The 26236-nt window shown below is 42.7% G+C and overlaps 1 protein-coding gene across 1 annotated transcript in view; it reads left to right on the top strand.

Moving 5' to 3' along the window:
• TMPRSS15 (transmembrane serine protease 15) overlaps positions 1-26236 on the top strand; it is a 1630091-nt gene that overhangs the window by 174686 nt on the left and 1429169 nt on the right. The window contains exon 4 of the mRNA XM_078658360.1: positions 11530-11681. Coding sequence (XP_078514486.1) covers positions 11530-11681 — 152 coding nt within the window. The remainder of the gene's footprint in view (positions 1-11529; positions 11682-26236) is intronic.

Below are 26236 nucleotides of genomic sequence, written 5' to 3'. Positions count from 1 at the left end.
CTCTGGATGTACCAACCGTCATTACGTGAGGTAAGAGCATTGTTTATTCAATATACTTTAAGCAATGTTCTTCTGTTCTTTTCTTAAATGTTGCAAAATCCAACCAAGTTGTGCTGCTCTCGGTGAGACTTTAACTGGGGCCTTTACTGAATTACATCCTTGCCTATATCTTGTACATTAATTCTTGATTACTAAGAATAAGCCCTCATCTGGACACAGCAACACAAGGACTCATCTATTTATTTCGTTAAATATTACAGACCTCCTACAGCTTCTATCCCTCCCATTTATCTTCATTGTATCCACTTCCATTCTCTCTTTACCCTATTCTCATAATTAACTTTTATATCAACATCATTGCAAGCTTCTCCCTCCCTAAGGGGTTGATTACAAGAGCGGCGAGACCACCAACGACAGGCTGTCGGTGGTGGTCTCACCGCCATCAATACCACCTTCATCGCCCACCATTTTCGGATGGTGGGCTGTGGGATGGCAGTCGGAAACACTGACCGCCATGCATCAGATGGGCTCCTTGAGCCCGTGGGTGCAGCGGAAGGCCTTGCAATACCTGCAATAGTGGTGGTGCCTTCCAGGCACCGCCGTAGCGATTATGATGTCCCTCCCCACCAGCCTTTTTATGGCGGTTCACCGACCATTGAAAGGCTGGTAGAAAGGGACATTGGGGGCCCACAGCGGGCTCCCCGGGCCCTCCGATGTTGGCACTGGGGGCCCCCGTGGTGCCCCCTATATGTCCCTGCATCATGTGTCAGGCACCCCATGGTGCCTGCCACGTAGTGCAGGGATATGTCATGCAACCACTTTTTGTATTGCGGCGTGTACTGCAGCCAGGATAGAAGATAGGCATTGCGACCGTCGTGGTGGCAGTCGCATCATTAAGCCTATCTCGGGACCGTTGACAGTCTGTTGGGTGGTCAGGATTTCAGATAGGGTGGCGGGCGAACTTACGTAATCAGCCCCTTCATTTTAAGTTTTGCTTTTGGAAGATCTCTCCCTTCATAGCATTCATGCCCTTTTTATGCTCTTAACTCGAATTAAATATTTTCATCTGTCTTGTACCTTTACCTTTGATTATTTCTCTACATTCATTTAGGCTTATACTTTATTCAATAAGTAACTGCTCCTCCACTCTTTCAGCTCTAACAATACAGGGGAACACAACAGGGTTCTGGGGACATGTACTATATGCAAGATATTGTAGGGCTCCAAGTGTATGTACCCCCAACTGTTTCCACCATAAATGAAAGACTCCACTGTAATGGATATGTATCAGTAGAAAGCATTTGACTTCATCCTATGAGAAACTCATACTACCTATGTAGAAATAACTATTAATTCTACATTTCTGTGCAAGCGTGCAATTCAGATTCACAGTGTTTCTGAATCATGTTCGATTGTAGTCCACTCTTTGCAGACATCCCGCAGCTGTTTTTTTAGACTAATTTAAAAGTCCCGGGCTAATACATTGTGCTGGTAATTTTTGTGTTACGTCTTCGAAGACAGGCCCCTGGGATAAATCCACTTAAAGGGACAGTGTAAAAGCCTAGATACAGTGCATGCATCCACAATAATGTGAAGCATGTGTTCCGAACACCATTTACACAGAACGTGGTCTGCTTAGAGAAAACCCATAACACAGCCACACAGTATGCAGTTACTAATTTATAACTAGACTGAGAACAAAAATGTCACCTTAGCAAATTTCAGAAATTTAGGGGGTCATTTTTTTCCTTTGTTTTTATTGCAGAACTGCAGTCATCTGTAAACATGACATCACACTGGGTTACAATGTGCAAGAGTAATTTAGAGGGAATAAACAAAAAATGGACTACATACATCCGAGTGCCCTTCCAGTGTCTGCAACGAGTCAAAGAATAACCTGGGACTAGGTCAGGGATCAACATCATACTATATATTTCCCCGTGAATTTATGGAGTGATTAATTGTTTGGCATCCAATAAGCCAGCCCTCTGGGTCAGAGGAGGCTCTCAGCTCTCCACCGCAGCAAAGGACTTACTGCTCTAAATGGAGATACCTGCCTAACTGGCAGGGATGTTTGTGTTGCTGAACTGACAGTGCAATAGATGCATTTTATTCAGAGCTGTCTAAGAGACAACCCCCAAAAGCAGGACTTTATTGATGAAAAGTGGATTTTTGCTAAGACTTTCTAAACCCACAATACTTTGCAGGCACCCAGCTAGGACCTCAGGGGCTTAAGGCTCCTCCTGTGGTCCCATTGCACACTGAGGGCCCTAGGGTCACCCAGGTGACATCGCCGGGCCCCGGGGGATGGGGTCTCCGGGGCCGAAATCATACTTGGGAGGAGGGCCTTGCGTCCCCCTTCCACATAGTATAAAGGCTGGGTCACTGAGGATGGGGTCTCCAGGGCTAAAATTGTTAAAATAATAGCTTTGCTGTCACACTTGTGCTGTTTCTATGCATGAAAATTAACAAATAGGCAGGGAGGATAATGCATTATGTAGATTTAAAATCAATTATAGTAAAAGAGGTATGTATGACAAATACAATAAGTACAAATATTCCATTTGATTATGATTACATTAAGTAATGATGGCCTTACATACAGAGAGTAAAAAATAGTCATAACCAAGAAATCTATTTAATACAGAGTATTGATTTAAAACATAGCAAACAGATAAAACCTAGATATTCACAACTGACATTTACAAGTTGCCAATTATGAATGATCCTGGTATGTTTTAGCTAGTTCAAGATGAGTGATCTTTAATTGAAGAAATGTTTCGTAGCAGCAAAAAATGTATTTGAAAGTCCTTGAGATAAAGTTCTATCATCACACATATCATCCTGCAACCAGCCTCCTGAATAAATGATTGTAAGAATGTCCCAAGTGATTCAAGCAATCATGAGCATAGTTACACAATATGTTATATTGATTTTACTGTGCAAGAAATTAAACAACATTTTTTGTTATTCATACTCATACACAGACTCTCAATTTGTAACACTCAGATACATAGTAATCTAAAATACTTTTAGTTGCTGCATACGGATTTTAATCTATCCAAGCCTGTCTCATACAAGAGGTACTGTTTTCCACTATACTTTTTGGATTATTTTACTTGTGGCTATTGAGAAGAAATGTTGTGTCTTCGAATTATAGATATTCATGGAAATTAAAACTTTAATTGAAGTCACACCTGCTCCAGCACAGACACAAATAGTTTACTAAATTGAATGCCAGCAAGAACCTTTAAAGAAAAATATACAACTCAAGTCCAAGAAAGCAGTGAGGAGTTGATGACCTCAAATTAAATAGTATTTGAATACATTGCCTAAAGGTTGTATCCAAATTTACCTTTTTACGAATAAAGGTTATTCATCCACGTAACTTGGTTGGAATTAATTTCCAATGGACAGCAGAAAACGGTATACACCCGTTACAATGCATTTTTTACAACGCACTACCATTACAACGGAACTTTTACAACGCAAATACTATTACAACGCATTTATTTACAACGCATGTTTTTACAACGCAGGTACCTTTACAACGCATACCATTACAACGTAAGTATTGGTAAGTATATAATTATATTTAAAATGTTATATGTTAGTTTTTTTTTAAAGGGATATTTTTAGGGTTCAGGGTCAGTTTTGGGTTTTTGGGTAAAGGGGTATTTTTAGGGTTCAGGGTCAGTTTTGGGTTTTTGGGTAAAGGGGTATTTTTAGGGTTCAGGGTCAGTTTTGGGTTTTTGGGTAAAGGGGTATTTTTAGGGTTCAGGGTCAGTTTTGGGTTTTTGGGTAAAGGGGTATTTTTAGGGTTCAGGGTCAGTTTTGGGTTTTTGGGTAAAGGGGTATTTTTAGGGTTCAGGGTCAGTTTTGGGTTTTTAGGTAAAGGGGTATTTTTAGGGTTCAGGGTCAGTTTTAAATTTTTGGGTAAAGGGGTATTTTTAGGGTTTAGGGTCAGTTTTGAGTTTTTGGGTAAAGGGGTATTTTTAGGGTTCAGGGTCAGTTTTCAGTTTTTGGGTAAAGGGGTATTTTTAGGGTTTAGGGTCAGTTTTCAGTTTTTGGATGAAGGGGTTTTTTTAGGGTTCAGGGTCAGTTTTCAGTTTTTGGATAAAGGGGTATTTTTTGGGTTCAGGGTCAGTTTTGGGTTTTTGAGGTACAGGGGTACAGGGTAAAAATAAAATAAAATTAAATTTAAATTAAATTAATTAAATGAAATTAAATTAAATTAAATACAATTACATTAAATTATATTAATTTTAAATAATTTACAATTAAAAAAATTATATATACTTACCAATACTTACGTTGTAATGGTATGCGTTGTAAAGGTACCTGCGTTGTAAAAAAATGCGTTGTAAATACATGCGTTGTAATAGTATTTGCGTTGTAAAAGTCCCGTTGTAACAGTATGCGTTGTAAAAGTATGCGTTTTAACGTCATACATCCGTAGAAAACAGCTGGGTCTAATGAGTGGCCTCCATGATTGACAGCAAACATTTTATGCCACTATTAATACTCAAAGATCAGACAGATAGTTTAGCAATATGACGATTCAGGTTGAATTTCTAGCCAATAATAACTAACACGTATAGGTGATTCGTAACATTAACATTCAATGGAGAATCTATCATCCATTGAAAAGTAGATTTGAAAGCCAAAATAAAAGATGGTCTTGTTTATATTTTGGAGGACAGTATACTCCATCACAACGATGACTGATATCCCATCTGCCAAATTATAAATTCAGTTATATTCTAAGGATTTTATATTTCATTGGACGGGATAGCCATCACTGCTGTGAGAGAGTAAGCCGTCTGCTGAAATATAAATCTGACCCATAGTCTGAGCTTTTTCCTGGATTTTTCATCTATTATTATTTTTCCAGATTAATATACTATATTTGTAAATCAATTTGAGTCATACGCAACTGGATTACGTTGTCAGCATAGGCCAGTTTAATTAATCATTTGTCATCAAACTTCACTGTTACTTCTACCCACAACTGGGACTCCTTTATGACTCTGAAATCAACCTACATGACCTTCAGAAGTCTTTCGAAGATATATTTTTGAGACAACCACAGCAGTAAGGGTTTTCATGAAAATAATCCAAATGTAATATTGATGGCCAGGACAAATTCCAGCCCATTTATGGGCACTAAAGCTGAATGCTGCATAAACAAACCATAGCAATGCCTCAAGTAGTGTCCCCCATTTACAATACATTTTCAGTAGTCGTATTACTGTGATATAGGTTGTCCATATTAACTAATTTCGAGAATTGCAAAAACTATTTTTCTCTATTTTTAGTAGTTTTTGTTGAATTTCATGAGCTTAGTTTGTGCATCAAATTTGTATTTTTAAAGTTTATTTCACATTGAACCTTGGGCTGATCTCATGTTACTAACGTTTAAAATGATGATACCCTAAGCAGACTTTGCTCTGGAACCTCCCTGGCAAATTGTTTATGGGATCTCAGCTAAACATCCTGCAAATATTTTCGACCACTCTCCGAGTGTACCTTATCTTGGGTCTTTTGGACCAATTCACTGTCTTGTTCAATATGGAATATGCACTAGCCAGGAAGACCGTAATATCCCAATCTGCCAATTAGAGCTGTTGGCAGCTGTTTACTGGCAATACTTGCAGTGTTTATACTGTATTTACTGTAAAAACAGAGAATGGAATGAGTTGGCCTTTTCAAATTGAGTAGTGAAGACACCCATTGTGTGTTGGTCCAACATAGTTGGAGGAGAACCAGGCCAGGAAGGAGACAGGACACTTAGGGCTTAAAGACAATCAGGAAGAGAGGAAATGTGAGACTCTGAGGCAGTTAAAGATTTTACTGAGTGAGATCTATGAGGGATGTAGGACAGGAGTAATTTTGTGTTCTGAATTTTGTTGTTCTTGGACAGTTTAGCTTCCAGGATACATGGTCTGATATTGTGTGCGAAGAAGACAGTTATATATGGAAATTAAGCCCCCATGAGTGACAAAACCTCTACCTCAGACGATATGACCCTTATCCATTTTATGTAGAATACCACATGTTGCTCTCCATAAATCCAACATAGACATCCCAGGAGTGTTTCTGTTGATCACATACATGTCCCATTGGATTTCCTTTTGGTCCTGCTCTTTCCTTTTTTCGGTCTTCTTTATTTTGTCTTTTTCTTTGTCTCTTTTCTGTTCGTTGTTCATTTTGTATTGCATCACTTTTGTAGGTGATATATGAAACAAGCAACTGTTATGTACCATCAAAGTGAACCTATGTCCTTATACAGCGTTTAATCAAGTGGAACATAGATATGTAATTAATCCAACATTCTAATAATGCATTTGATAAGATTGACAGTTCCGATATGACAGAACTTTCTTTGTCAACACTCATGGTATATGTAAGGTGTGTCAATCATCACCTACTGGCATTAACTGATATACAATTTTATTTTTTCTGTGTTGTCCACCCTTTCTACGAAACCAATAAAAACTATTTACATTTTTTACATTTTTTTAAAAAAGACTACTCTCTGTGATCATCAGTAAACTTTTCCTTCAGGACAACACTGCCAATGTTTCTAACACATTATTGCTTTAAAAGTTCAATTATTTGTATTAGGTTTTTTTAAACAATATTCAATGTAGTATTATAATGCAACAAGCTTCATTGCTTTAACATGCTTTCAAAAGTGAGTGAAAATGGGACAGAGGCTCCTTTGAGGAGATTAAATGAGAGATTTTTAAGAACTAACATCAGGTCATTTAGTTTAGGTCAATACAGAAAAATTGAAAAGCCCAACAATAAAATATTGTGATATAATTAGGCTAAGGAAAGAAGTATATATTACCCATTTCAGGCAGACCTTAAAATTCAACTGGATTCACGAAAATTACAGATTATGTCTGCCCTGTATTTTGGCCAGTTTGGATTTACCAATTTGCTTTGCTAATAATACCGTTTATGTTTTGCTCAGTCACATTGTGAAATTGTGTTTTTCTCAAAAAGCTTTGTGTGTTGTGTGTTGACAAGAGCTATTTCCATTATATATTATACTAGCAGCCCGTCCCGACGTTGTCCGGGTTTGAAATAGAATGTGTGTAATGTGTGTATTTGGCAAGGGCAATTTATTTTAAAATCTCGCGGTAGACAACATTTTTTGTTTCATTAGAATAGGGATGGAGAAGGCCCAGCTGCAGCCCTGGTTGATGTTAGCAGGCGCGTGTAATTGGTGTAGTGATCCGCCACCTGAGCCCGGCTACAGCCCTGGTTGATGTTAGCAGGCGCGTGTAATGTCGTTGAATGAGAGAGTTATCAGCCGCGGGTAAATCCATTTAAAGAGAGAGTTGAGTGATAGCGAGTAGGAGAGGCTGCAGTAATTGTCCCCGCAGACACGCTCATTTGCGTGTTCCCCCGCTTGAGGCCCAGATGCAGGCCTGTTTGATGTTAGCAGGCACGTGTTCCCCCGCTTGAGGCCCAGCTGCAGCCCTGGTTGATGTTATCAGGCGCTTGTGATTAGTGTACTGATCCGCCGCCTGAGCCCGGCTAGAGCCCTGGTTGATGGTAGCAGGTGCGTGTAATGAATGAGATAGTTCAGTAACAGCGCGCAGAAGAGGCTGCAGTAACGTTACTTACCAGGCCTCCAGGTAAATGCGTTTGTCACGCCCCCAGCACACGGCCACAGCAGACGATCTTCTGATTAATGTACGACCCACATGGCATGAAGGGCGGAATGTAGCACACGCCCCCAGCGTTTCTCACGCCCCCAGCGTGCCCCTTGATGCGGCACAATTGCGTTCACATGGCATGAAGGCCGGACACATGCCCCCAACATTTCTCACGCCCCCAGCGTGTCACGCCCCCAGCGTGCCCCTTGATGCTGCGCAGCAAAGTAATTGGCGCTTGTATGTACGACTCACCTGGCATGAAGCGTTGACACACGCCCCCAGCGTTTGTCACGCCCCCAGTGTTTGTCACGCCCCCAGCACATGCCCACAGCCCACGATGTGATGGCCGTACCACACGTCCCCAGCATTAGTCACGCCCCCAGCCCACGCCCACAGCACAACGCAGACATGCCCAAAAGGGACTACTTTGCTGGCACTGTTCTTTTACCTTTTAAATGTATAGAGGAGTTGGCCTAACGGCTAAGGCGCTCGACCTCGGACCTGGGGATCTGGGTTTGAGTCTTGGTAACGACGCCAAACATCCTGTGATTCTGGGCAAATCACTTAATCTCCCTGTGCCTAACAAAAATGAATGTGTGTCCTCATGTAACGTAACTGGTGCTCTGTAAAGCGCTCTGATACCTGATTCAGTTTGGGTCAAATTCGCGCTATATAAAACTCTGCAAAAAAAAAAAATATATATGGTGGCCGTCTGCATAGCCTATGTCCTTCTGCTGCAACTGCCCTTTCCAACGCTGTATTGGGTGTTGTGATTGGTGCTGTGGTTACTGAGATTACCCGCCTCAAAGGTTTGGGCTCTCTCTTTATAATATTAGTTTGGATATGGATAAAAAGAGTAAGCTTTGGGTCAGTTCATTGTATGTGAATGGATGGCTTTGCTCTCAGCTCTCTGCTCCTGGTTCAATGGCTTTCTTCCATTTTGTTTGTCCTACCCTGAGGCATTTCATTCTCAAAATGCTCTGAATTAATGAGTCGCATCCACCAACCCTGTACGTGAATGGACTATTTCATAATCTGGTATGTAGAACTCCATCCGAGTGCATATGTTTTCTTCCTCTCTCATTTTTTATTTGTTATACTGTCACTCAAAAAGTATGCTTTCTTAGCCTTCTCACCGGCTCCCTCCCTACACCCCCCCCCCCTCCAATGTGCCTGAGCCACTCATTATCCTGATTGGGGTGTTATTTTCATTTATTTACTTATTTATTATTAAGGTCCCAGCACCTGCAAAGTGCTATCATGACAGTTACTTTATTTTGTATGTTTTCAATGCTTTTTTTCCCATAATTTAACATTTGAGATCACCATTGTAATGAGGCAAAGTGCCAATTAAAATGTACATTCAATGTGGCCTTAAATATCATGAAGGCTGCCCATGCATAAATCAGGACAAACCTGTGTGCATGCAACTCAACACATTCCCCATGAAGGTACGCCTCACAATGCATTTTGTGTACACCAGCGTCCATATTAGAATGGGTTTCCTTAATTTTTTTAAAAAGTTGAATATTGGCAGTTAAGCGTACATGTGTGTTAGTGTAGACGATGGGTTTGGGTTAATGAACAGGAAGATCTGGCGCTCTAGCGTGTACGATTGTAAGTAAGACTTATGATTCCAAGATGCACTGTGCCAACAGGTCAGGGGCAACGAACCCAGACAACAAACAACCCCTGCAGAGGTGTGGGACAAGCCTCACACCATACAAATAAGTCCAAATCCTGTGCACACGTATCAGAGTAATTGGCCCTAGTGTCAGAACCAAACAATTGAAACAATGTTCATGAAAACAAAAGTAATGAAGGTCGAACTCCAGAATTGCGTAAAGATAAGATTTATAATTCAATCTTGATCAGTATATATGGGAGTGATCTGCTACCTGGATCTTCCAGATTAGATCGCCGCACCGACCCATGCTGTCAAGTGTAACTATAGACACTCGCAAATTTGACTTGGGACGCATCCGTCCTCAGTCTCTCCCTTGCTGGTACCTACCATCTAGCAGGGACTCGTTACCCACAGTTGCTTTCTACATCATCCTACACTCGTCTCAGCCGGGTTGGAATTAAAACCGGTCCTGCGACTCACCATTCTACATTAGAAACGTACAGCCCTGAAGAGTCACATCTTTTACACGGTGTGACGAAACACGTCTCGGCTGGTTTATGTCATATGTACTGATCAAGATTGAATTATAAATCGTGTCTTTACGCAATTCTGGAGTTCGACCTTCATTACTTTTGTTTTCATGAACATTGTCTCATTTGTTTGGTTCTTACACTAGGGCCAATTACTCTGATACGTGTGCACAGGATTTGGACTTAAGCGTACACGTGTGTCTTGCTGCATGCTTTTACCTGCCAGTAGCACCAAAAATTGGCAAGGCCAATAGTTCAGCCTTTCAATGCTAACATCTAATATTAGGACTTCCTATCGGTGTAAATCAGTAACCATTTTGAATAAAAGACTTTGCAGTAAAATGACTACTTCTTCCCATATTTACAGCAAAGCAAAGCTTAAGATACTGAGGGTGTGTTTTCAACTGCTGCTTGAGATAATCAAACTAATATGAAGGAAAGGATTCAAACAGTTAAATATGAATTGTTCTATATGAAGTTTTTCTCTTCACATGTCGGGCACACATGTCTAGATAATGGTAAGAACTGTAGCCTTCATTTCAATAAATAAAATGATGCAATTATCTATTTGTTTATAGAGTGTTCATAAATTATTTTCCTCTTGTCTATTTGAAATATTTCGATAACTTTGTTTATAGACTGCAACTTTTTTATGAACTAAACTTACGAGAGCAAGAGAGTGGTACTTAAATCGTGCAAGGCAAGACAGAGTAATATGCTACTCATACAGCACATAGTGGCTGCATAAAATGCAGAGTAGTGTTATTTATGCAGCATCTACGTTGCTGTCTGTACCTATATTCATTCTGGGTAAAATCCTCGCAAATTTATAAAAGGAATATAATGGAGGCTCACAAGGTGAGCTTCAGGTTGGGGAGAAGGTGCATAAGCTATCTGGCAAAAGGTCATTATTTTGTGACATAATTAACATCAGAAATGTCTAAGGGGCATATTATCAAGGGGGTTTATCTCCGCTTTTTGGCTTTAAAAGCCAAGAAAGCGGAGATAAAATTATCTCCCTATTACCTAGCTGTCGCTAACACCAGTTAGCGACAGCTAGTAGGAGATAGCGACCATCTTGGGCCCCACTTTGCATGTCATTGATATTTATCACTAATGACATGCAAAGTGGGCGTGCCAAGATGTTAGCGACTGGAAACAGTCGCTAACATCGCTATCTCCTATTACCAACTTTTGGAGATATTCGCGCTAAGCGCGAATATCTCCAAAAGCTAACACCTGCCCTGAGCAGTTCTTAGCCATGTTATCCAATGGGAGGTGGATAACATGGCTAAGAGCATTAGCTCAGTAATGCATGAATATCGCTGACTTTTCAGCGATATTCATTCATTGCGGCCGTTTTTTATCGCATTTGTCATAAACCTTGGTAATACCAAGGTTTATCTGCGATTAAAATCGCCGCAGTTCAGCGGTACATTTTTGTCTCTAACCAAGCAATAGCGATAATTATCGCTATTGCTTGGTAATATGCCCCTAAATCCCTAGCTAAATATCGCTAAATTAAACGCCCAAAAAAATCAAAAATCTTTTTCCTACAAAACCTTCCAGTTGTTTCGTGGCTTAGGGCAATGTTTGAGACGCCTCCTACTTCAAAGGCTATGCACCGTCTTCTTCGTCTGATAGTCAAGTTGTTTTTTTTAGCCTTTTTTACTGAGATTTTTTCTTTCTTCTTTTATAGGAATGGAAGTGTTACTGTCATATTCAACCTTTTCTTTGTGCAGTTGATTCCAGTTGGAAATATAAAGAATGCAATGATGTTAGGCATTGAAGCAAATAAAAGTGACCTTTTGCAGACATTTCAGATTGATACAAAGAGCATCGAGATCACAGGTAACGCAGACACTTTGGCTTCCTTTAATGTTAAAATGTATCTTCAATATCATTTCTGCAAGACCAAAGCAAATCTTATTTTTTTATTTTTATTTTTCTCTGACTGAATTCCTCAGCAAATGCACGAAACAAAATTGAAGTGTTAAACTTTAAAACTAGTGTCTTGGAATATGGAGTTATTGACCATATGTCTGCTCATGACTAGCTGAGTGTATTATGCTGAGGCTGACATCTGGACTTTCAGCAGACATAGGGGGTATTTGCTAACAATTCACGCAATGGAGCAGAGCAAGGCAAGTTGGTACGCAGCATGTATGAGCATAAGCTGAAAAGAAACATATTTACTAAGATATTGCACTCACCAGCTCCTTTCTTGCGCTGGCAAAATTGGGGTTCCCCAGCCCCTATGCATGCAACCACAAGGTGCAAGGGGACCTGCGTTAAAGGCAGGATGTATTTTATGCAGGAAGGGATACTTTCCGGCAGAAAGGCAATCCTTAGGGGAATTTCCCTCTTTCTATATGTGGTGTAGAATGCAGCAGGCATAGAAAGAGAAATTAACAAGGAGAAATAAAGATATTTTTCCTCATGATGCCTGGTTCAGGGAAGCAGAGCATTTTGACACATTCCAAGATTTAGAAGTCCTTGTAAATCTGGCAATGCACCAACATCCATTGGTGGATGCATGGGAACGCCTGTGCTTCACCCATGAAATGACTGCCTAATGCAAAGTAATGCAAACCTTCACTATGCACTGACTTGTGTTACTTTTTGGGAAAAATCCCACTCAAAGCCATACAAATCGGATTTGTGTGGCTTTGTTAATCAGAAATAACATTTTGTGTGGTGGCAGCACCAAAAAAGTGGCACATCCACCACACAAAATTTTGGAAAATAAAGCCTGTGGTCATTATCAGCCAGATGCATCAAGCTAAAAACCGGTCGCAAAGGGGCAGATTCTTAGAATCTGCCTCTTTGCGACCGGTATTTTTGCATTTGGGATGCATCATCCCAAATGCCAAAATCGCAAATAGTGAATTCGCTAAATTGCGATTGTTTGCATTTAAGGAATCTCAAATTGAGATTCCTTAAATGCAATGCATGAAAGTTTCAAAAATAGCGAATTCGCTAATAAGGCACGCAAATTACCACGAAGTACAACTTCATGGTAATTTGCAAAAACTTTGAAAAATGCACTCAAGTGCATTTTTCAAAGTTTCATGTTGCGCACACACATGCCCTAAGTGCATGTGTGTGCGCAACAAATGTGCACAATTCAATTTCAGGGGTGCAACAGGGTGTCCTTTGGACACCCCTGCACCCTTGAAATCGCAATCTCAATTTGCGAATCGCTAATTGCGATTCGCAAATTGAGATTGTCTTCCCATTCATTCCTATGGGCCTTTAGGCCCATAGGAATGAATGGGGAGGTATTCCTTAATTGCGACTCGCAATTTGCGAGTCGCAATTAAGGAATTCTAAGGAATAGCTATTTTTTAAGGGATTTCTTCATGCATAGCATTTTGCTATTCCTTATTAGCGAATCCTTATTTTTCGCTAATAAGGAATCGCAAAATGGATGCTTGATGCATCTGGCTGTATGTTCAGTTGACTGACCTCGTGTTGCAAGGTGCAAGGGACCTTTTTCCTAGAGTGCCCAGCTGCCCTGTAGCAACTGGGCATGTAATGGACAAAGCTGTTCACCTCTGCTTGACATCATGTGAGTTTCTTAATACATATCTTGAGGTCCTTGGGCCTTAGAAGTGTACTCCAGTGATGACAGTTCAGAAACATTTGAAAACATTTCATGCACACCTGTGGGCCCTTAAAATGTTTTGACTTTTTTTGACTTTCAGACTTCGAGTGATACTAATCCACTTCATGATTGTTCATTTGTGACATTCAATCTTAAAATTTGCTCCTCCATTAGAATATTTTACTTTGCGCAGCCAAGGTTTTAAGCTTATCTACAACCTCAAAGATTTTTTTTTAAGACAATGCTCCGCGTCAAATGTGTGTTGATGGATAGCTCTTGCATACATCACTTACCCTACATATGCTCCAACATGGACAAACGATAATTATTTGTATTATTTCTGCTGGCCTGCACAAATTCTAGGTCAGTTATACACTGAGATCCTGAATGTCCGAATGACATTGTACAATTGAATTTTTAGAAAATGATTACTCCCATAGTATATAAAATGTTTCAGGCCCCTGTGTCCTGTCTTCCTGGTGGTAACACATGGCTATAAGCTATGAATAGCCATTGTTTTTTATTATTGAGAGGTGCTGTAGGATGTGTATTTTTACATTATAATTTACTCCCTTCACATTTCAATCTCCAGCAAAATCTAGTTACAAGATGATCAGTTTCAGAGGTGATCTAGTTTTCTATGTGGTAGTGTTGCAATTTTCCTGGTTCAAATTCTTTTTCATTACTTTCATATTTGCACACCTTATGTTTTACACATGTATAGAATCCATTTATTGTACTGTACTAAGTTACTATGTTATGGTTTGTATCATCTGTGTTTCTTCCTGAAAATGTCAAGAAATTAATTTGCCTTCCATAGACGGAGCCGATTTTTAAGTTATCTGAGGAATGCATCCTTCTCAATTTTTCCATCTTGATCCAAAGTTAGTACTCTCCAATATTTATGGAGAATTGTTCCTGCATGATTACATTTAGAAATAAATCTAATTGGGTCTTCTTCTTTCACAGCTGTTTCTTCATGTGCCTTCCATTCTTTTCTTGTTTGAGATATTGAGCAGAGATTTTCTGCATGCAATTACAATGTTCTAGTATCAGAGACTTTGAGTAGCCCTTCTCTTGGAATTTCAAGAGCATGCTATGGATTTGTCTTTCATTGCCATCTTGCTCTGAACATTTATGTCTTGATGGCAGGAATTCCTGTAGATGGTACCTCTGTTTGGACGGACCCAGCTATATGCAAATCTGCTTTGACCCTGTTCCAGTGGGAACAGTCCAGCTCGAACTGCCAGACCAAGTTCTCCCTGAAACGAAACACAAGCAACCAAAGACGGGTTTTGCCCTTATTGCGGATCACCAGCCAAGTATAGCTTGGTTCCAGTGGCACAATGTGCACAGGACCCATGTCTTGGCATGCCCATCCACCTATGGCAACACATTCCGCCGCAGCGCTAAGGGGCGAGGGGGTGGGGCTGCGCGGCGCTCCGACGCTTATGACAAAACCGCTCCGTCACGCCCCTCGGGTGGGCTGTGCTTGTGACGGAGCGGTTCCGTAACGGCCCCGCCCGCTCAATAGAACGCGCCGCGCAGGCGCAAAATCAGCGCCGCGCAGGCACGTCGAGCGGGCCATGACTGAACCGCTCCGTCACCAGCACAGCCCACACCGAGGGGCGTGAAGGAGCGGTTCCGTCATAAGCGTGGGAGGCGTTAAATTATACACAAAGAGGGATGGATGAATGCGTGAATTAATCTCAGCCACTGGTAATCCCTCAGGCCGCACCCAGAAGCCTGAGATTAATTTAAACATCCAGTCCTTTGCTTTTTTGTGCACTTTGCTGAAAATATTCAGTAGTTTTTATCCCTAACCCATGCTCAGTTGTAATATACTGTGGAAACATCTTTTGTGATCATTTGTTTAAGTTTTTTCACAGTATTCCACCAAGTGTAAATCTGTGATGTGATAGTGCATGCAAATATAAAAATATGACAGTAATGCTGAATGTGTTCTTCAGAAGTGTTCCTATTGTAGACACTATTGGTCACATAGGACATTGAACGCTTCTATGAACTTTCGGTGTGAGGCAAATTGTGTGCATTGTTGGATGTTCTATTTTTCTCTGGCCCATTTCTTTTAGAATATTCTTGTTTTATGCTTTTTATAAGATTTGTTTCCAAGTCCTGATAACATGACCGTTCAATTTCCTCAATGCACCTGTAATACAGGCAGTTACCAATGGGCACCTGATTGACCCTTTGTCTGAACATTTTATGAATACGTTTTTATTGTCGCATAAATGTTTTATAGTTTCTATTTGAGCCTACATGATGTTAGATCTATGTGTTGCCTTTTAGTGTCTCGGCCACTTCAGGTCTTTTGTGACTAACTCAAAGTAATTGCCTACTGTTACTGCTGACAACATTCGGTGGAACCTTACTCCACTTTCTTGTCTGGCATATATTCAAATTTGTTTTATTGTCAGGGTGTGCGTAAGGTCATTGGTTTCCCTGCACAGCATAATGACGGCCACAATCGGAGACTGCCAGGAAATCAGGCTATTCAGACCCACAGATTTGGATATGTTGATATCAAAATGAATTGTAAAACAAATGAATTCCAATCTAGCCTGATTTAAATATTTGTAAGTGACAACTTAACAGTTAAAATAAACAAACAATTAACTCTTTGCCAGACACACCAAGAGCCTCTTCCGAGTAAAGTTCAACATGCATACCGAGATTGGTGTTATTTCACTCAGCTTTTTTTGCTATAGTTGCTGTAGCACAACGGAGACATTTCTATGAAAATTACTACTTTTACTCCCGTTAGAATACTTTTGTCTTACCTTACCATGAATCATGAAAAATGAAATAAGCTAGATGAATCTAGTCACTCAACAGTTTTCAGCAGGATCGTCAAAAAATGGCAAAATGATTGACACATCAGACCAAACATTTCCCGTGCAAACTACAACGTAACTATATCTATGGAGTTGTTAAAGCATGTCACCACATTGTTTCCTCTTCCAAATACAGGGGCATAGCTGTCAGTGGTCTGGCCAGTACAGTGGCACCGGAGCCTGGTGAGGAGAAGGCCCAACCTGCCCTGCACTCACTCAGATAATTATTTGACCGGAGCACCCTGTGGCCTGGCTCAGATTACTCTCCATAAAGGGGCGAATGTGGTCCCTAGGCTAGACTGCCGACGTTTGTGCTGGAAACGGGTTCGAGCCTCGGGGTCGCGTCCACATCCTGTGGTTCTGGGTAAATCACTTATTCTCCTCGTGGCTGAATTTATAACGTAACCGGTGCTCAGGTAAAGCGCTCCAATACCTTTGGGTCGAGTTCGCGCTATATAAAATCTAAGGGGGCATATTATCAAGGACGGGCGATACATTATTGCCGCTTTTATCGGCAGGAAACTGCCGATAAAAGCGGCTATAATGTATCGCCCGTCCTTGAGAATATGCCCCAATGTTTTTACACAAACCTCCGATGTCTTCCATTCTGGTTCACTTATTTCAGCTAAACGGTCTGCTGCGAAGTCAATGGAAATCTGAACATAACATGATTTTCAAAGCTATAAACGAACAAACTTGTATAAGTCGCAGGAAAACGGCAGTGCCCAGATCTTGATGTGTAGCCGTGCAGGGTGCTTCTTTACAATGTGTGATATGATCAGATTTTGATGCCTTCCCCAATTAGTTACTGATAATAAAGATTAGTAAAGAGTAAACAACAAATGAATGCACTCACAAACTTTTTGAATTTTGTTTTCATCTTCCACCAAGATACTTCTGATAAAGGCAGTTACAGAAAAATATATCAACAACACTACCTAAAAAGATTAAGGCCCTGATGTATGATCATGTTTTGTGCTCGCAAGCTGGTTATCGGCCTATTTGTGACCGCAAAATAGGTCTGCTCTATTTACAAATCACTGCCCGCTCTTAAACAATGAAACAGTAACATTTCATTTTTCTTTTTTAAATGCATCCTGTTTTTCTTAAATGTAAACGGGCTGCATTTAAAAAAAAAACTGCTTTATTTAAAAGCAGTCACAGACATGGTGGTCTGGTGACCCCAGCAGGCCACCATCCCTGGGAGTGGTAGCCATTCCTAATGGGGTCACAAATTGCACCTGCTTCATGAATATTGTTGAGGCTGGCAATTTGCGACCCCATTAGGAATCGCAAACAGTGTCTGAGACACTGTTGTACATTCCTATTTGTGAGTCGCAAATTGCTAGTCGCAAAACAATGTAATGTGTGACTTGGAAATTGTTAGGGTCATACACCTGGCCCCAAAAAAGCTAAGGCAAAATTCACAGTGTTGGTATTTTACCACTGATGCTATAACAACAAAAAGACTTAATCTCCTTTCACTTATCTACTCAAATGTATAGTGCAAAGAATTTATACCCGTACTAGAATTGCAAATCATGCACTGATCACTCCTGTTGGCTTCTTACGTGCCCATGTTTTTGTGCCTCATACTCCTTAGTAGACTGTTGATTCTTTATAAGTTTTAATTTATAAGACACACACTGTTTGTTGGAGTTGGCCCATTCTGCAGGGTTATCCCCAAACTTTTTGCCTTCCTCCTGTATTTTTTCTGATGTGTTTTTGTTGGCTTTAGGACTCTAGGCAATTTATCCCTGCTATTCAGTGCTAAAGTGTATGTGCTCTCTCCTTTAAACCTGGTAAGATTGGCTTACACATGTTTGGCATATTTAATTTACCTGTAAATCCTGTGTACAGCGGTATCCCATATCCCCAGGGCCTGTAAATTAAATGCTACTACAGGTCCTGCAGTGCTTATTGCGCCACTCAAATAATTAGCTTCTCAAACCTGTCTCAGGTCTGCCACTGCAGGGCCTGCGTGCACAGTTTACTTCCACAGACACTTGGCCTTTCAAGTTACTTGCCACACTTGAAACACCCCTTTCCCTTCATATAGGTCACCTCTAAGGTTGGCCCTGGTAGCCCTAAGGGCAGGGTGCTGTGTAGTTGAAAGGTAGGACATATGCCTTTATTGTGTAGCATGTCTTAGTAGTGACAAATAGCCTATTTGGTTTTCACTGCTGTGAGGCCTGCTCCTCTCATAGGTTTGCATTTGAAATTCCCTGATATGTTTTTCAGTGGTAATTCCTGATCTGAAAGGAGTAGCCTTGCCAAATTTGGTATGTTTGGAACAGTGGTGACAAATCCTGCTTATTGGTGAAGGTGAATATTTCATTACTATTTTAGAAATGCCACTTTTAGAAAGTGGGTATTTCTATGTGCTTATGACTCGTTGTTCTTTATAGCCTGATGACAATCCACATCTAGGGTAGAGTGACAGCTTGGCTTGTGCATACTTGTAATACAGCCATCACAAAGGAAGGGTTGAGTGTAACAGGGTTGCATTTGCATTCATCTGCATACTGCATGGTCTTCCTGACCTGGGAGAGATGGAGGTGGGGTGCAACATTTGTATAGGCTGTGTCCTGCCCTCACACAAAGAGCTTGTTTACCCCTTACTAATGTCTGAACCTAGAGCTGGGATTGAATGGGGGTGTTGTGCACTTCTAAAGTTGTTTTGAAGTTACTACCACATCAAAGACATTTTAAGTATAAGTACAGGGGCTCTAACTCCGATGATTTTCGACACTGCGTGGGACTTATAACAGGATGCTGATGGCTCTACAGTCTGCATCTTATCAGAAGGAACTGTTGTGATGCCAGGAGGAACCACCATTGGACTCCCTTGTTTGTGTGCAGACCTGTGGCCTGATAGGCTGCAAGAAAGACTGCCTGTCTACCTACAAGGACTCTGTGTGCTGGCCTGCTTCATACATTCTTACCTTGGTGCCTCTAGTTTTCTTCAGGGGCATGTGGGGTTGTCCCCCCGTTCTTGTGAGGGGTTCAGGAGTAAACCTTGCATTTTCCTGCAGTTGGAAAAACTCCATTTGAGGATTTGACCTGGCCCTCAGAAGCACCTGGTGAGCGCTTAATTCTGCGGTGTTCTTATCCCGTATATCAAAGGTTGGGTGCTGAATTTGTATTCCTAAGCTGATGAATCCTACCCCTTGTTGAGTCAGCAGTGGTGACGGAATGCTCCCAGTGGGTGTGCTAATCATCACAGGGCTGATCTCAGGAGAACTGCATCCCCTACTTCCAGAGGGCCAGAGTGCTCAGTATCCTCTGCCTCCGGCACGGTGCTACGCCTCCAGCACAGGTTGCCCGAGCCATGCACACCAGTAAAGTTTCCCTGTCAGTACCACTCAGCGCCGTCTAGCGCCGTGTGGCCTACCACCCAGGGCGAGTCTGGAATGCGTGGCTTGTCAGCCGGCCCTGGCCAGAGGGAAGAGTATGCGATGAGTCCCAAAAGGCTGGAATTGAAGAAGCAGTCTTCTTTGTTTTCACGAGACCACCCGACATGTCGGCGGCAGTCCCGGTGTTGAGGATTGCTGTGTGCTGGTCAGTGTCGGCTCAACAGCTTTGGAGGAGCTCTTTGGTATTTGTTGGCCTTGACACAGTTTGCTTGTGTGCTTCTGCAAACCGTAGTCTGCATGCTTGGGACCCATATAGGTCTCCCCACTGATGCTACATGTGGGTCAACCATGCTGGTACATACCTTGGGGGCATTTTTTTGATGACCCTATGGGTGAAATATTGACAGAGGCCTCTATTTCATGGAGTTCGAAAAGCACTGAAATTACCGTGTCCTCTGTAGTAGGAACGCTGGTGCTCCTGCGACCTACGTGTTACATCAGCAAGCCACCTGTTCTTTCGCAACCAGGCTCACAAGGATTACTGCCTTAACCCTGCTAATAGGAGTGCTGGGGTTGCGCCCTGTATGGTGCTATTGTTGCTGACATGATTATGGTGTTTATCAACAAAAAAGGGGAACCGTGAGCGGACGATATTTAACGGGGTCCAGTGTACAGGTCCAGGAGACTAGTAACACAAGAGGGGTACAAAGTTCCCCGAAGAGAATGTGAAAGACAAGAGTGCGTTCAGCGTAAGGGAAGGTAAAAAGGGAAAATGGCATTTCCCTTTTTGGAACTAAAACCCTCACACACCTAGGAAGCTAGATGTCATGCTTCATCATATGGGTTCTGCTCCTCGTCAGACTGGCGCTGCAATGTCTGACGGGCACCCGTAAAGCGGCTCTTTATCGGAGATCTTTTGTTCCGGCCATATGGTGCATGCGGGTGAGAGGGCGAGTGAAAGTGTAGTCGTGAAGAGGTGGTGGATTAAAAAAGGTGGGTCAGTCCACAGTGAGCTTTATTGGCGTGGCTGACACCCTTGGTTAAAACTAGTGTGAGGGGAGATATGTGCTGGGGAGGTTCTCAGCAGGACATCTACGACCCTCAGGTCAGGTCAACATGTTTCTTGCCTTCATGGCAATTCTTCAGGACCTAGGGGCTCAGTACTACACAGTAAACATAAAAGTGAAATACAACCTTATTCCTGGAGGTCAATAAGAAGGCAGACCAGCAGGTCCTGCTATTGTATGGCGACCCTAAGTGAATCCCTAAGGCGCCTCGCAGTCTACTCCCGTGGGACCTGCACCAATGTGTCAGATACCTAATGAGTGAGCGGTCTCTGCCGTAACAACCTACCCCCGGGCGCCTGGTCAGGGCATCCCTTTTTACCTTTCCTTACGCTGCACGCACTCTTGTCTTTCACATTCTCTTCGGGGAACTTTGTACCCCTCTTGTGTTACTATGATTATGGTGTTAACTAGTACTGATGGTGATATCTGGTGATTCATGGGTTTTCTCCCTGTAACCTGTTGCATTCCACGCTTTTGCCATCTACTATCAGGATAACGATTATTATTTTAGGATTTACCTTGTATGCGCAGTGAGGGTGTTTTTCATGATGCGTGCAACATATACGTCTTTATCTTCTTGCACTAACTGTGATGTTATGATAATTGCCTAGTTGCCAAATGAGTTATTGATTTATGTGGTTTTGGTCTATGTTTATATGCAATAAAGATATGTTTTTTATATACTTCTGTGTGTTGTCTCTATTGTGGTGGATTTATTGTGTCACTGGTGTGAGTGTGTTGCACACACACTTTACACATTGCCTCTAGGATAAGCCTGAGTTTTTGTTCCAAGCTACCAAGGTGGTGGACAGGGGTTATCTCGAAATGTGTAACTCCCTAACCCCGACTTGAATGGTGGGTTCTGCCTGGGTTAGGTGCATACGTAGCCAACCAGAAACCCGATTTCTAACACTGTTTCATTCATTCAGCAGTAGCACGGCAAATAATGAAGATAAGGTGATTTGCCAAAGACCACACAATTTGGTTAGGTGGCAATGCAGGATTTAGTTGCTGAAGTTATTAGGTACATCCTCCCACACTACAGAGTAATATCATGGCAGAGGAACAGGGCAACAGTGGCTTTTAGTCACCTAGAAAAGGTTGTTGATCAAATGAGGGGAAAAGGAGCGAAATGCACTTTCCCAAGTGTGTCCTCTTTTAATAATTTAAAGTCTGGAAGACACTAAATACATAGAAGCTAGTCCCAAAAGATACCATAGCTGGTGGGAGAAGAGCAGTTATGCGCTGCCTGAATGTGCTGTTTTCAAAGGATGCAAACTCTCCCCCACCAGCCTAAATCCATGCTTCATCATTAAGTTGCTTCTCATATGGACTCCACTACTGGCAAAACAGATTTGCTCAGTTGTCCTGAGTGCTCTGATGGAGATCTTATTGTAGTTTATGTACACAATTAATGTTGGGATTTGCTAGAGGGAAAGTTAAAATTACCTATTGGGCATACAGGCTTGCTATTTTCCGTCTGCCAATTATAATATGAAAACAAAAAATCTTTGGGACCTATAGAGGCTATCCACTGATCCCCAGTGTTATTGGTCTGCAAGTTTTCATCACATATTTTAAACCTTATACAAGGTCTACAATTTTCTCCAGGACATGGATCCTTATTCAGTATAGTTATGTGTCCTAGTGGCACTTATTTTATCCTACTAATCAGCTATATTCATGGTGGAATGCATTAAACATTCACACACAAAATATACAATATGTTTGCTTGTCTTTTGTTGATATGTTATATTATGTTACCTGTATCGCTACAGCGCACTGTCACCCATTAGGGTATCCTGGTGCTGTAGCAGATGTGTGTGACTTGCTTTGGGAGGGCTTATATAAAGAGCTATGTCTTCAGTTTCTTAAGGAATTCAAGAAGAGAGGATGAGGTGCAGATGAATTGTGGAGGTCATTCTAGGCTTTATGAGCAATGTATGAGAAGACACAACCTTCTGATCTGCTTTTGTATATGTCTTTGGTGTGTGCTAGTGAGAGTTTTGCAGAGTGAAGCTGTATTTATCAAGTACATATAAAGTGCATTGATCAGCATGTGACCTTTGAGCTGGGCATATCATCAAATTGGCTCATTTGTGAGGGGCAAATATAGTAGTCTATTGCTGTCATTACTAATGTTTGGACCATATGTGATCAATGGTGAATAAAGGGGAAGAACAATGATCATATATTAATCATAGTTTCTATATGTTATTGGTAAGCATGGGCTGAAAATTCGTTCCGCTCGCGGAATTTGCGGATTTTCCGCGATTTCGCGATCCGCGAATCTCGCGAAATCGCGGTAAAATCCGCAAATCAGCTGGGACGAATTTTCAGCCAAGCACTTACAGGGTTACAGCAGCAGGTGCAAAAGTTGAAGCTAATTTTTTGTAACCTTTTACAAAAGGGTTACAAAGAAATTAACTTCAACTTGGGCACCTGCTGCTGTAAGCCTGTAAGTGCTTCCTGGCGCCTCATTTCCTACTTGCAACTATTCTCAGACCCTGCTCTGACCCTTGAAGCAGGGTCAGAGAATAGTTACAAGTAGGCAATGAGGTGCCTGTCACGAAAATTAAACCTCAACAGGAAGCACTGACAGATATAAAAACAAGCATTTGCAACGCAATAGGTCTCGCATTAGGAAAGTTTGAGCTATTGGTCTTGTAATTGACAATTTTTTTTATTTATGTGTTGGTTTTGAAAATAGCTAAATTAATAGCTTTGTCATTTACAATGCCAATAGTTATAACTTTCGCAAATGTGACACCTATAGCATTTGTAATGCAACATGTTTTGTATTTACGTGACCTAGCTGTATTGATATTACAAATTACAATGGCTTTTAATTTTTTTTAAATAATTAATACTTAAATAAAAGTGATTTTAATTTATAATGGCATTAGCTTAAACTTTTGTAAATAACTTTTGTGAAGATTATGTTCAGTGTATTTTATTGTGACGGAAATCCAAGAACAGCAGTGAAATATTAACTTCTTTTTGTGACATTTGTAATAAAGTTTGAAACATTGAGAGAACATATTTGAACCAGTTGTTGTGGAATGGTTGCGCAGATTGATGCTGGGGTGGCGCTGAGTGGTGCTGTGGTGGTGCTGAGTGGTGCTGTGGTAATGCTGAGTGGTGCTGTGGTGGTGCTGAGTGATACTGGGATGGTGCTGAGTGATGCTGGGGTGGTGCTGAGTGGTGCTGTGGTGGTGCTGAGTGATGCTGTGGTGGTTCTGAGTGATGCTGTGGTGGTGCTGAGTGGTGCTGTAGTGGTGCTGAGTGATGCTGTGGTGGTGCTGAGTGATGCTGTGGTGGTGCTGAGTGGTGCTGTCGTGGTGCTGAGTGATGCTGTGGTGGCGCTGAGTGGTGCTGTGGTGGTGCTGATTGGTGCTGTGGTGGTGCTGAGCGAGGCTGTGGTGACGCTGAGTGGGGCTGTGGTGACGCTGAGTGGTGCTGTGGTGGTGCTGAGTGATGCTGTGGTGGTGCTGAGTGGTGCTGTGGTGGCGCTGAGTGATAATGTGGTGGCGCTGAGTGATGCTGTGGTGGCGCTGAGTGATGCTGTGGTGGCGCTGAGTGGTGCTGTGGTGGTGCTGAGTGATAATGTGGTGGTGCTGAGTGATAATGTGGTGGTGCTGAGTGATGCTGGGGTAGCGCTGAGTGATGATGTGGTGATGCAGAGGGCAGAAAGGCACAAAAAGCAGTCTAACAAAGGGCAGAAGGGCAGAAAAACAAGGGAAAAACGAGTCTAACAGAGGGCAGAAGGGCACAAAAAACCAGTCTAACAGAGGACAGAAGGGCAGAAAAACAAGGGAAAAACAAGTCTAACAGAGGGCAGAAGGGCACAAAAAACCAGTCTATCGGGGCAGAAAGGCACAAAAACGAGTCTAACAGAGGGCAGAAGGGCACAAAAAACGAGTCTAACAGAGGGCAGAAGGGCAGAAAAACAAGGGAAAAACGAGTCTAACAGAGGGCAGAAGGGCACAAAAAATGAGTCTAACAGGGGGCAGAATGAATCCCGCCCTGTGTGTTTGTCCATGAAGATGCCACCTTTTTGTGCAATACCTCTACTCAACTGGAGTACTTTCTACTGTCTAATCAGTAAGTGCTCCCTCGTTGGCTAAATGTATAGGGGCAGATTTACAATAACTGGCGCATCCCCAGGGATGCGGCAGTTATTGTGTGCCGCAGCTCCGCCACCCATGGTGCGCCGCATTTATAATGCGGCGCACCATGTGGCAAAAATGGCACAGATGCGTCACGCATCTGTGCCGTAAAAGCAGCGCATTGCTGGAGCTGCGTCGCGCTTGCAACGCAGCTCCAGCAATTCTCTGGGGGGCCCTATCTCCCCAATGCTGCATCAAGCCTGGCGCCTGCTTCAAGCAGGCGCCGGGTTTTGACGCAGCATTGGCCTAAAAGCGACTGAGTGAATTCTTGTAGATTTCACTCAGCCACTTCCATGAGGCGTTCCTGCGCAGGAACGCCCTCCCCTGCGCCGGAACGCCTCCTGATGGCGCTGGGCTTTACAACGTGACGCATCTCTCAGATGCGTCACATTGTTTATACCCAGCACCATGGCGCATCTTTTGTGCTGCCGCTGCGTCACAAAAGGTCTCGGTAGAGGGTGGCAGTGGTGAACCAAAGGGTGGCAGTGATGAACCAGAGGGTGACAGTGATGAACCAGAGAGTGGCAGTGGTGAACCAGAGGGTGACAGTGCTGAACCAGAGGGTGGCAGTGCTGAACCAGAGGGTGGCAGGGGTGAACCAGAGGGTGGCAGTGATGAACCAGATGGTGGCAGGGGTGAACCAGAGGGTGGCAGTGGTGAATCAGAGGGTGGCATGGGTGAACCAGAGGGTGGCAGTGGTGAACCAGAGAGTGGCAGTGGTGAACCAGAGGGTGGCAGTGCTGAACCAGAGGGGGACAGTGGTTAACCAGAGGGTGGCAGTGGTGAACCAGAGGTGCTGTGATGAACCAGAGGGTGGCAGTCGTGAACCAGAGGGTGGCAGTGGTGAACCAGAGGGTGACAGTGCTGTACCAGAGGGTGGCAGGGGTGAACCAGAGGGTGCTGTGATGAACCGGAGGGTGGCAGTGGTGAACCAGAGGGTGGCAGGGGTGAACCAGAGGGTGGCCGTGGTGAACCAGAGGGTGGCAGTGCTGAACCAGAGGGTGACAGTGGTTAATCAGAGGGTGGCAGTGGTGAACCAGAGGTGCTGTGATGAACCAGAGGGTGGCAGTCGTGAACCAGAGGGTGGCAGTGGTGAACCAGAGGGTGACAGTGCTGTACCAGAGGGTGGCAGGGGTGAACCAGAGGTGCTGTGATGAACCAGAGGGCGGCAGTCGTGAACCAGAGGGTGGCATTGGTGAACCAGAGGGTGACAGTGCTGTACCAGAGGGTGGCAGGGGTGAACCAGAGGGTGCTGTGATGAACCAGAGGGTGGCAGTGGTGAACCAGAGGGTGGCAGGGGTGAACCAGAAGGTGGCAGTGGTGAACCAGAGGGTGGCAGTGCTGAACCAGAG

This window comes from Lissotriton helveticus, chromosome 8 (genome assembly GCF_964261635.1).
Source record: "Lissotriton helveticus chromosome 8, aLisHel1.1, whole genome shotgun sequence".
Lineage (NCBI taxonomy): Eukaryota > Metazoa > Chordata > Amphibia > Caudata > Salamandridae > Lissotriton > Lissotriton helveticus.
This window is presented reverse-complemented; position numbering and strand designations above follow the sequence as displayed.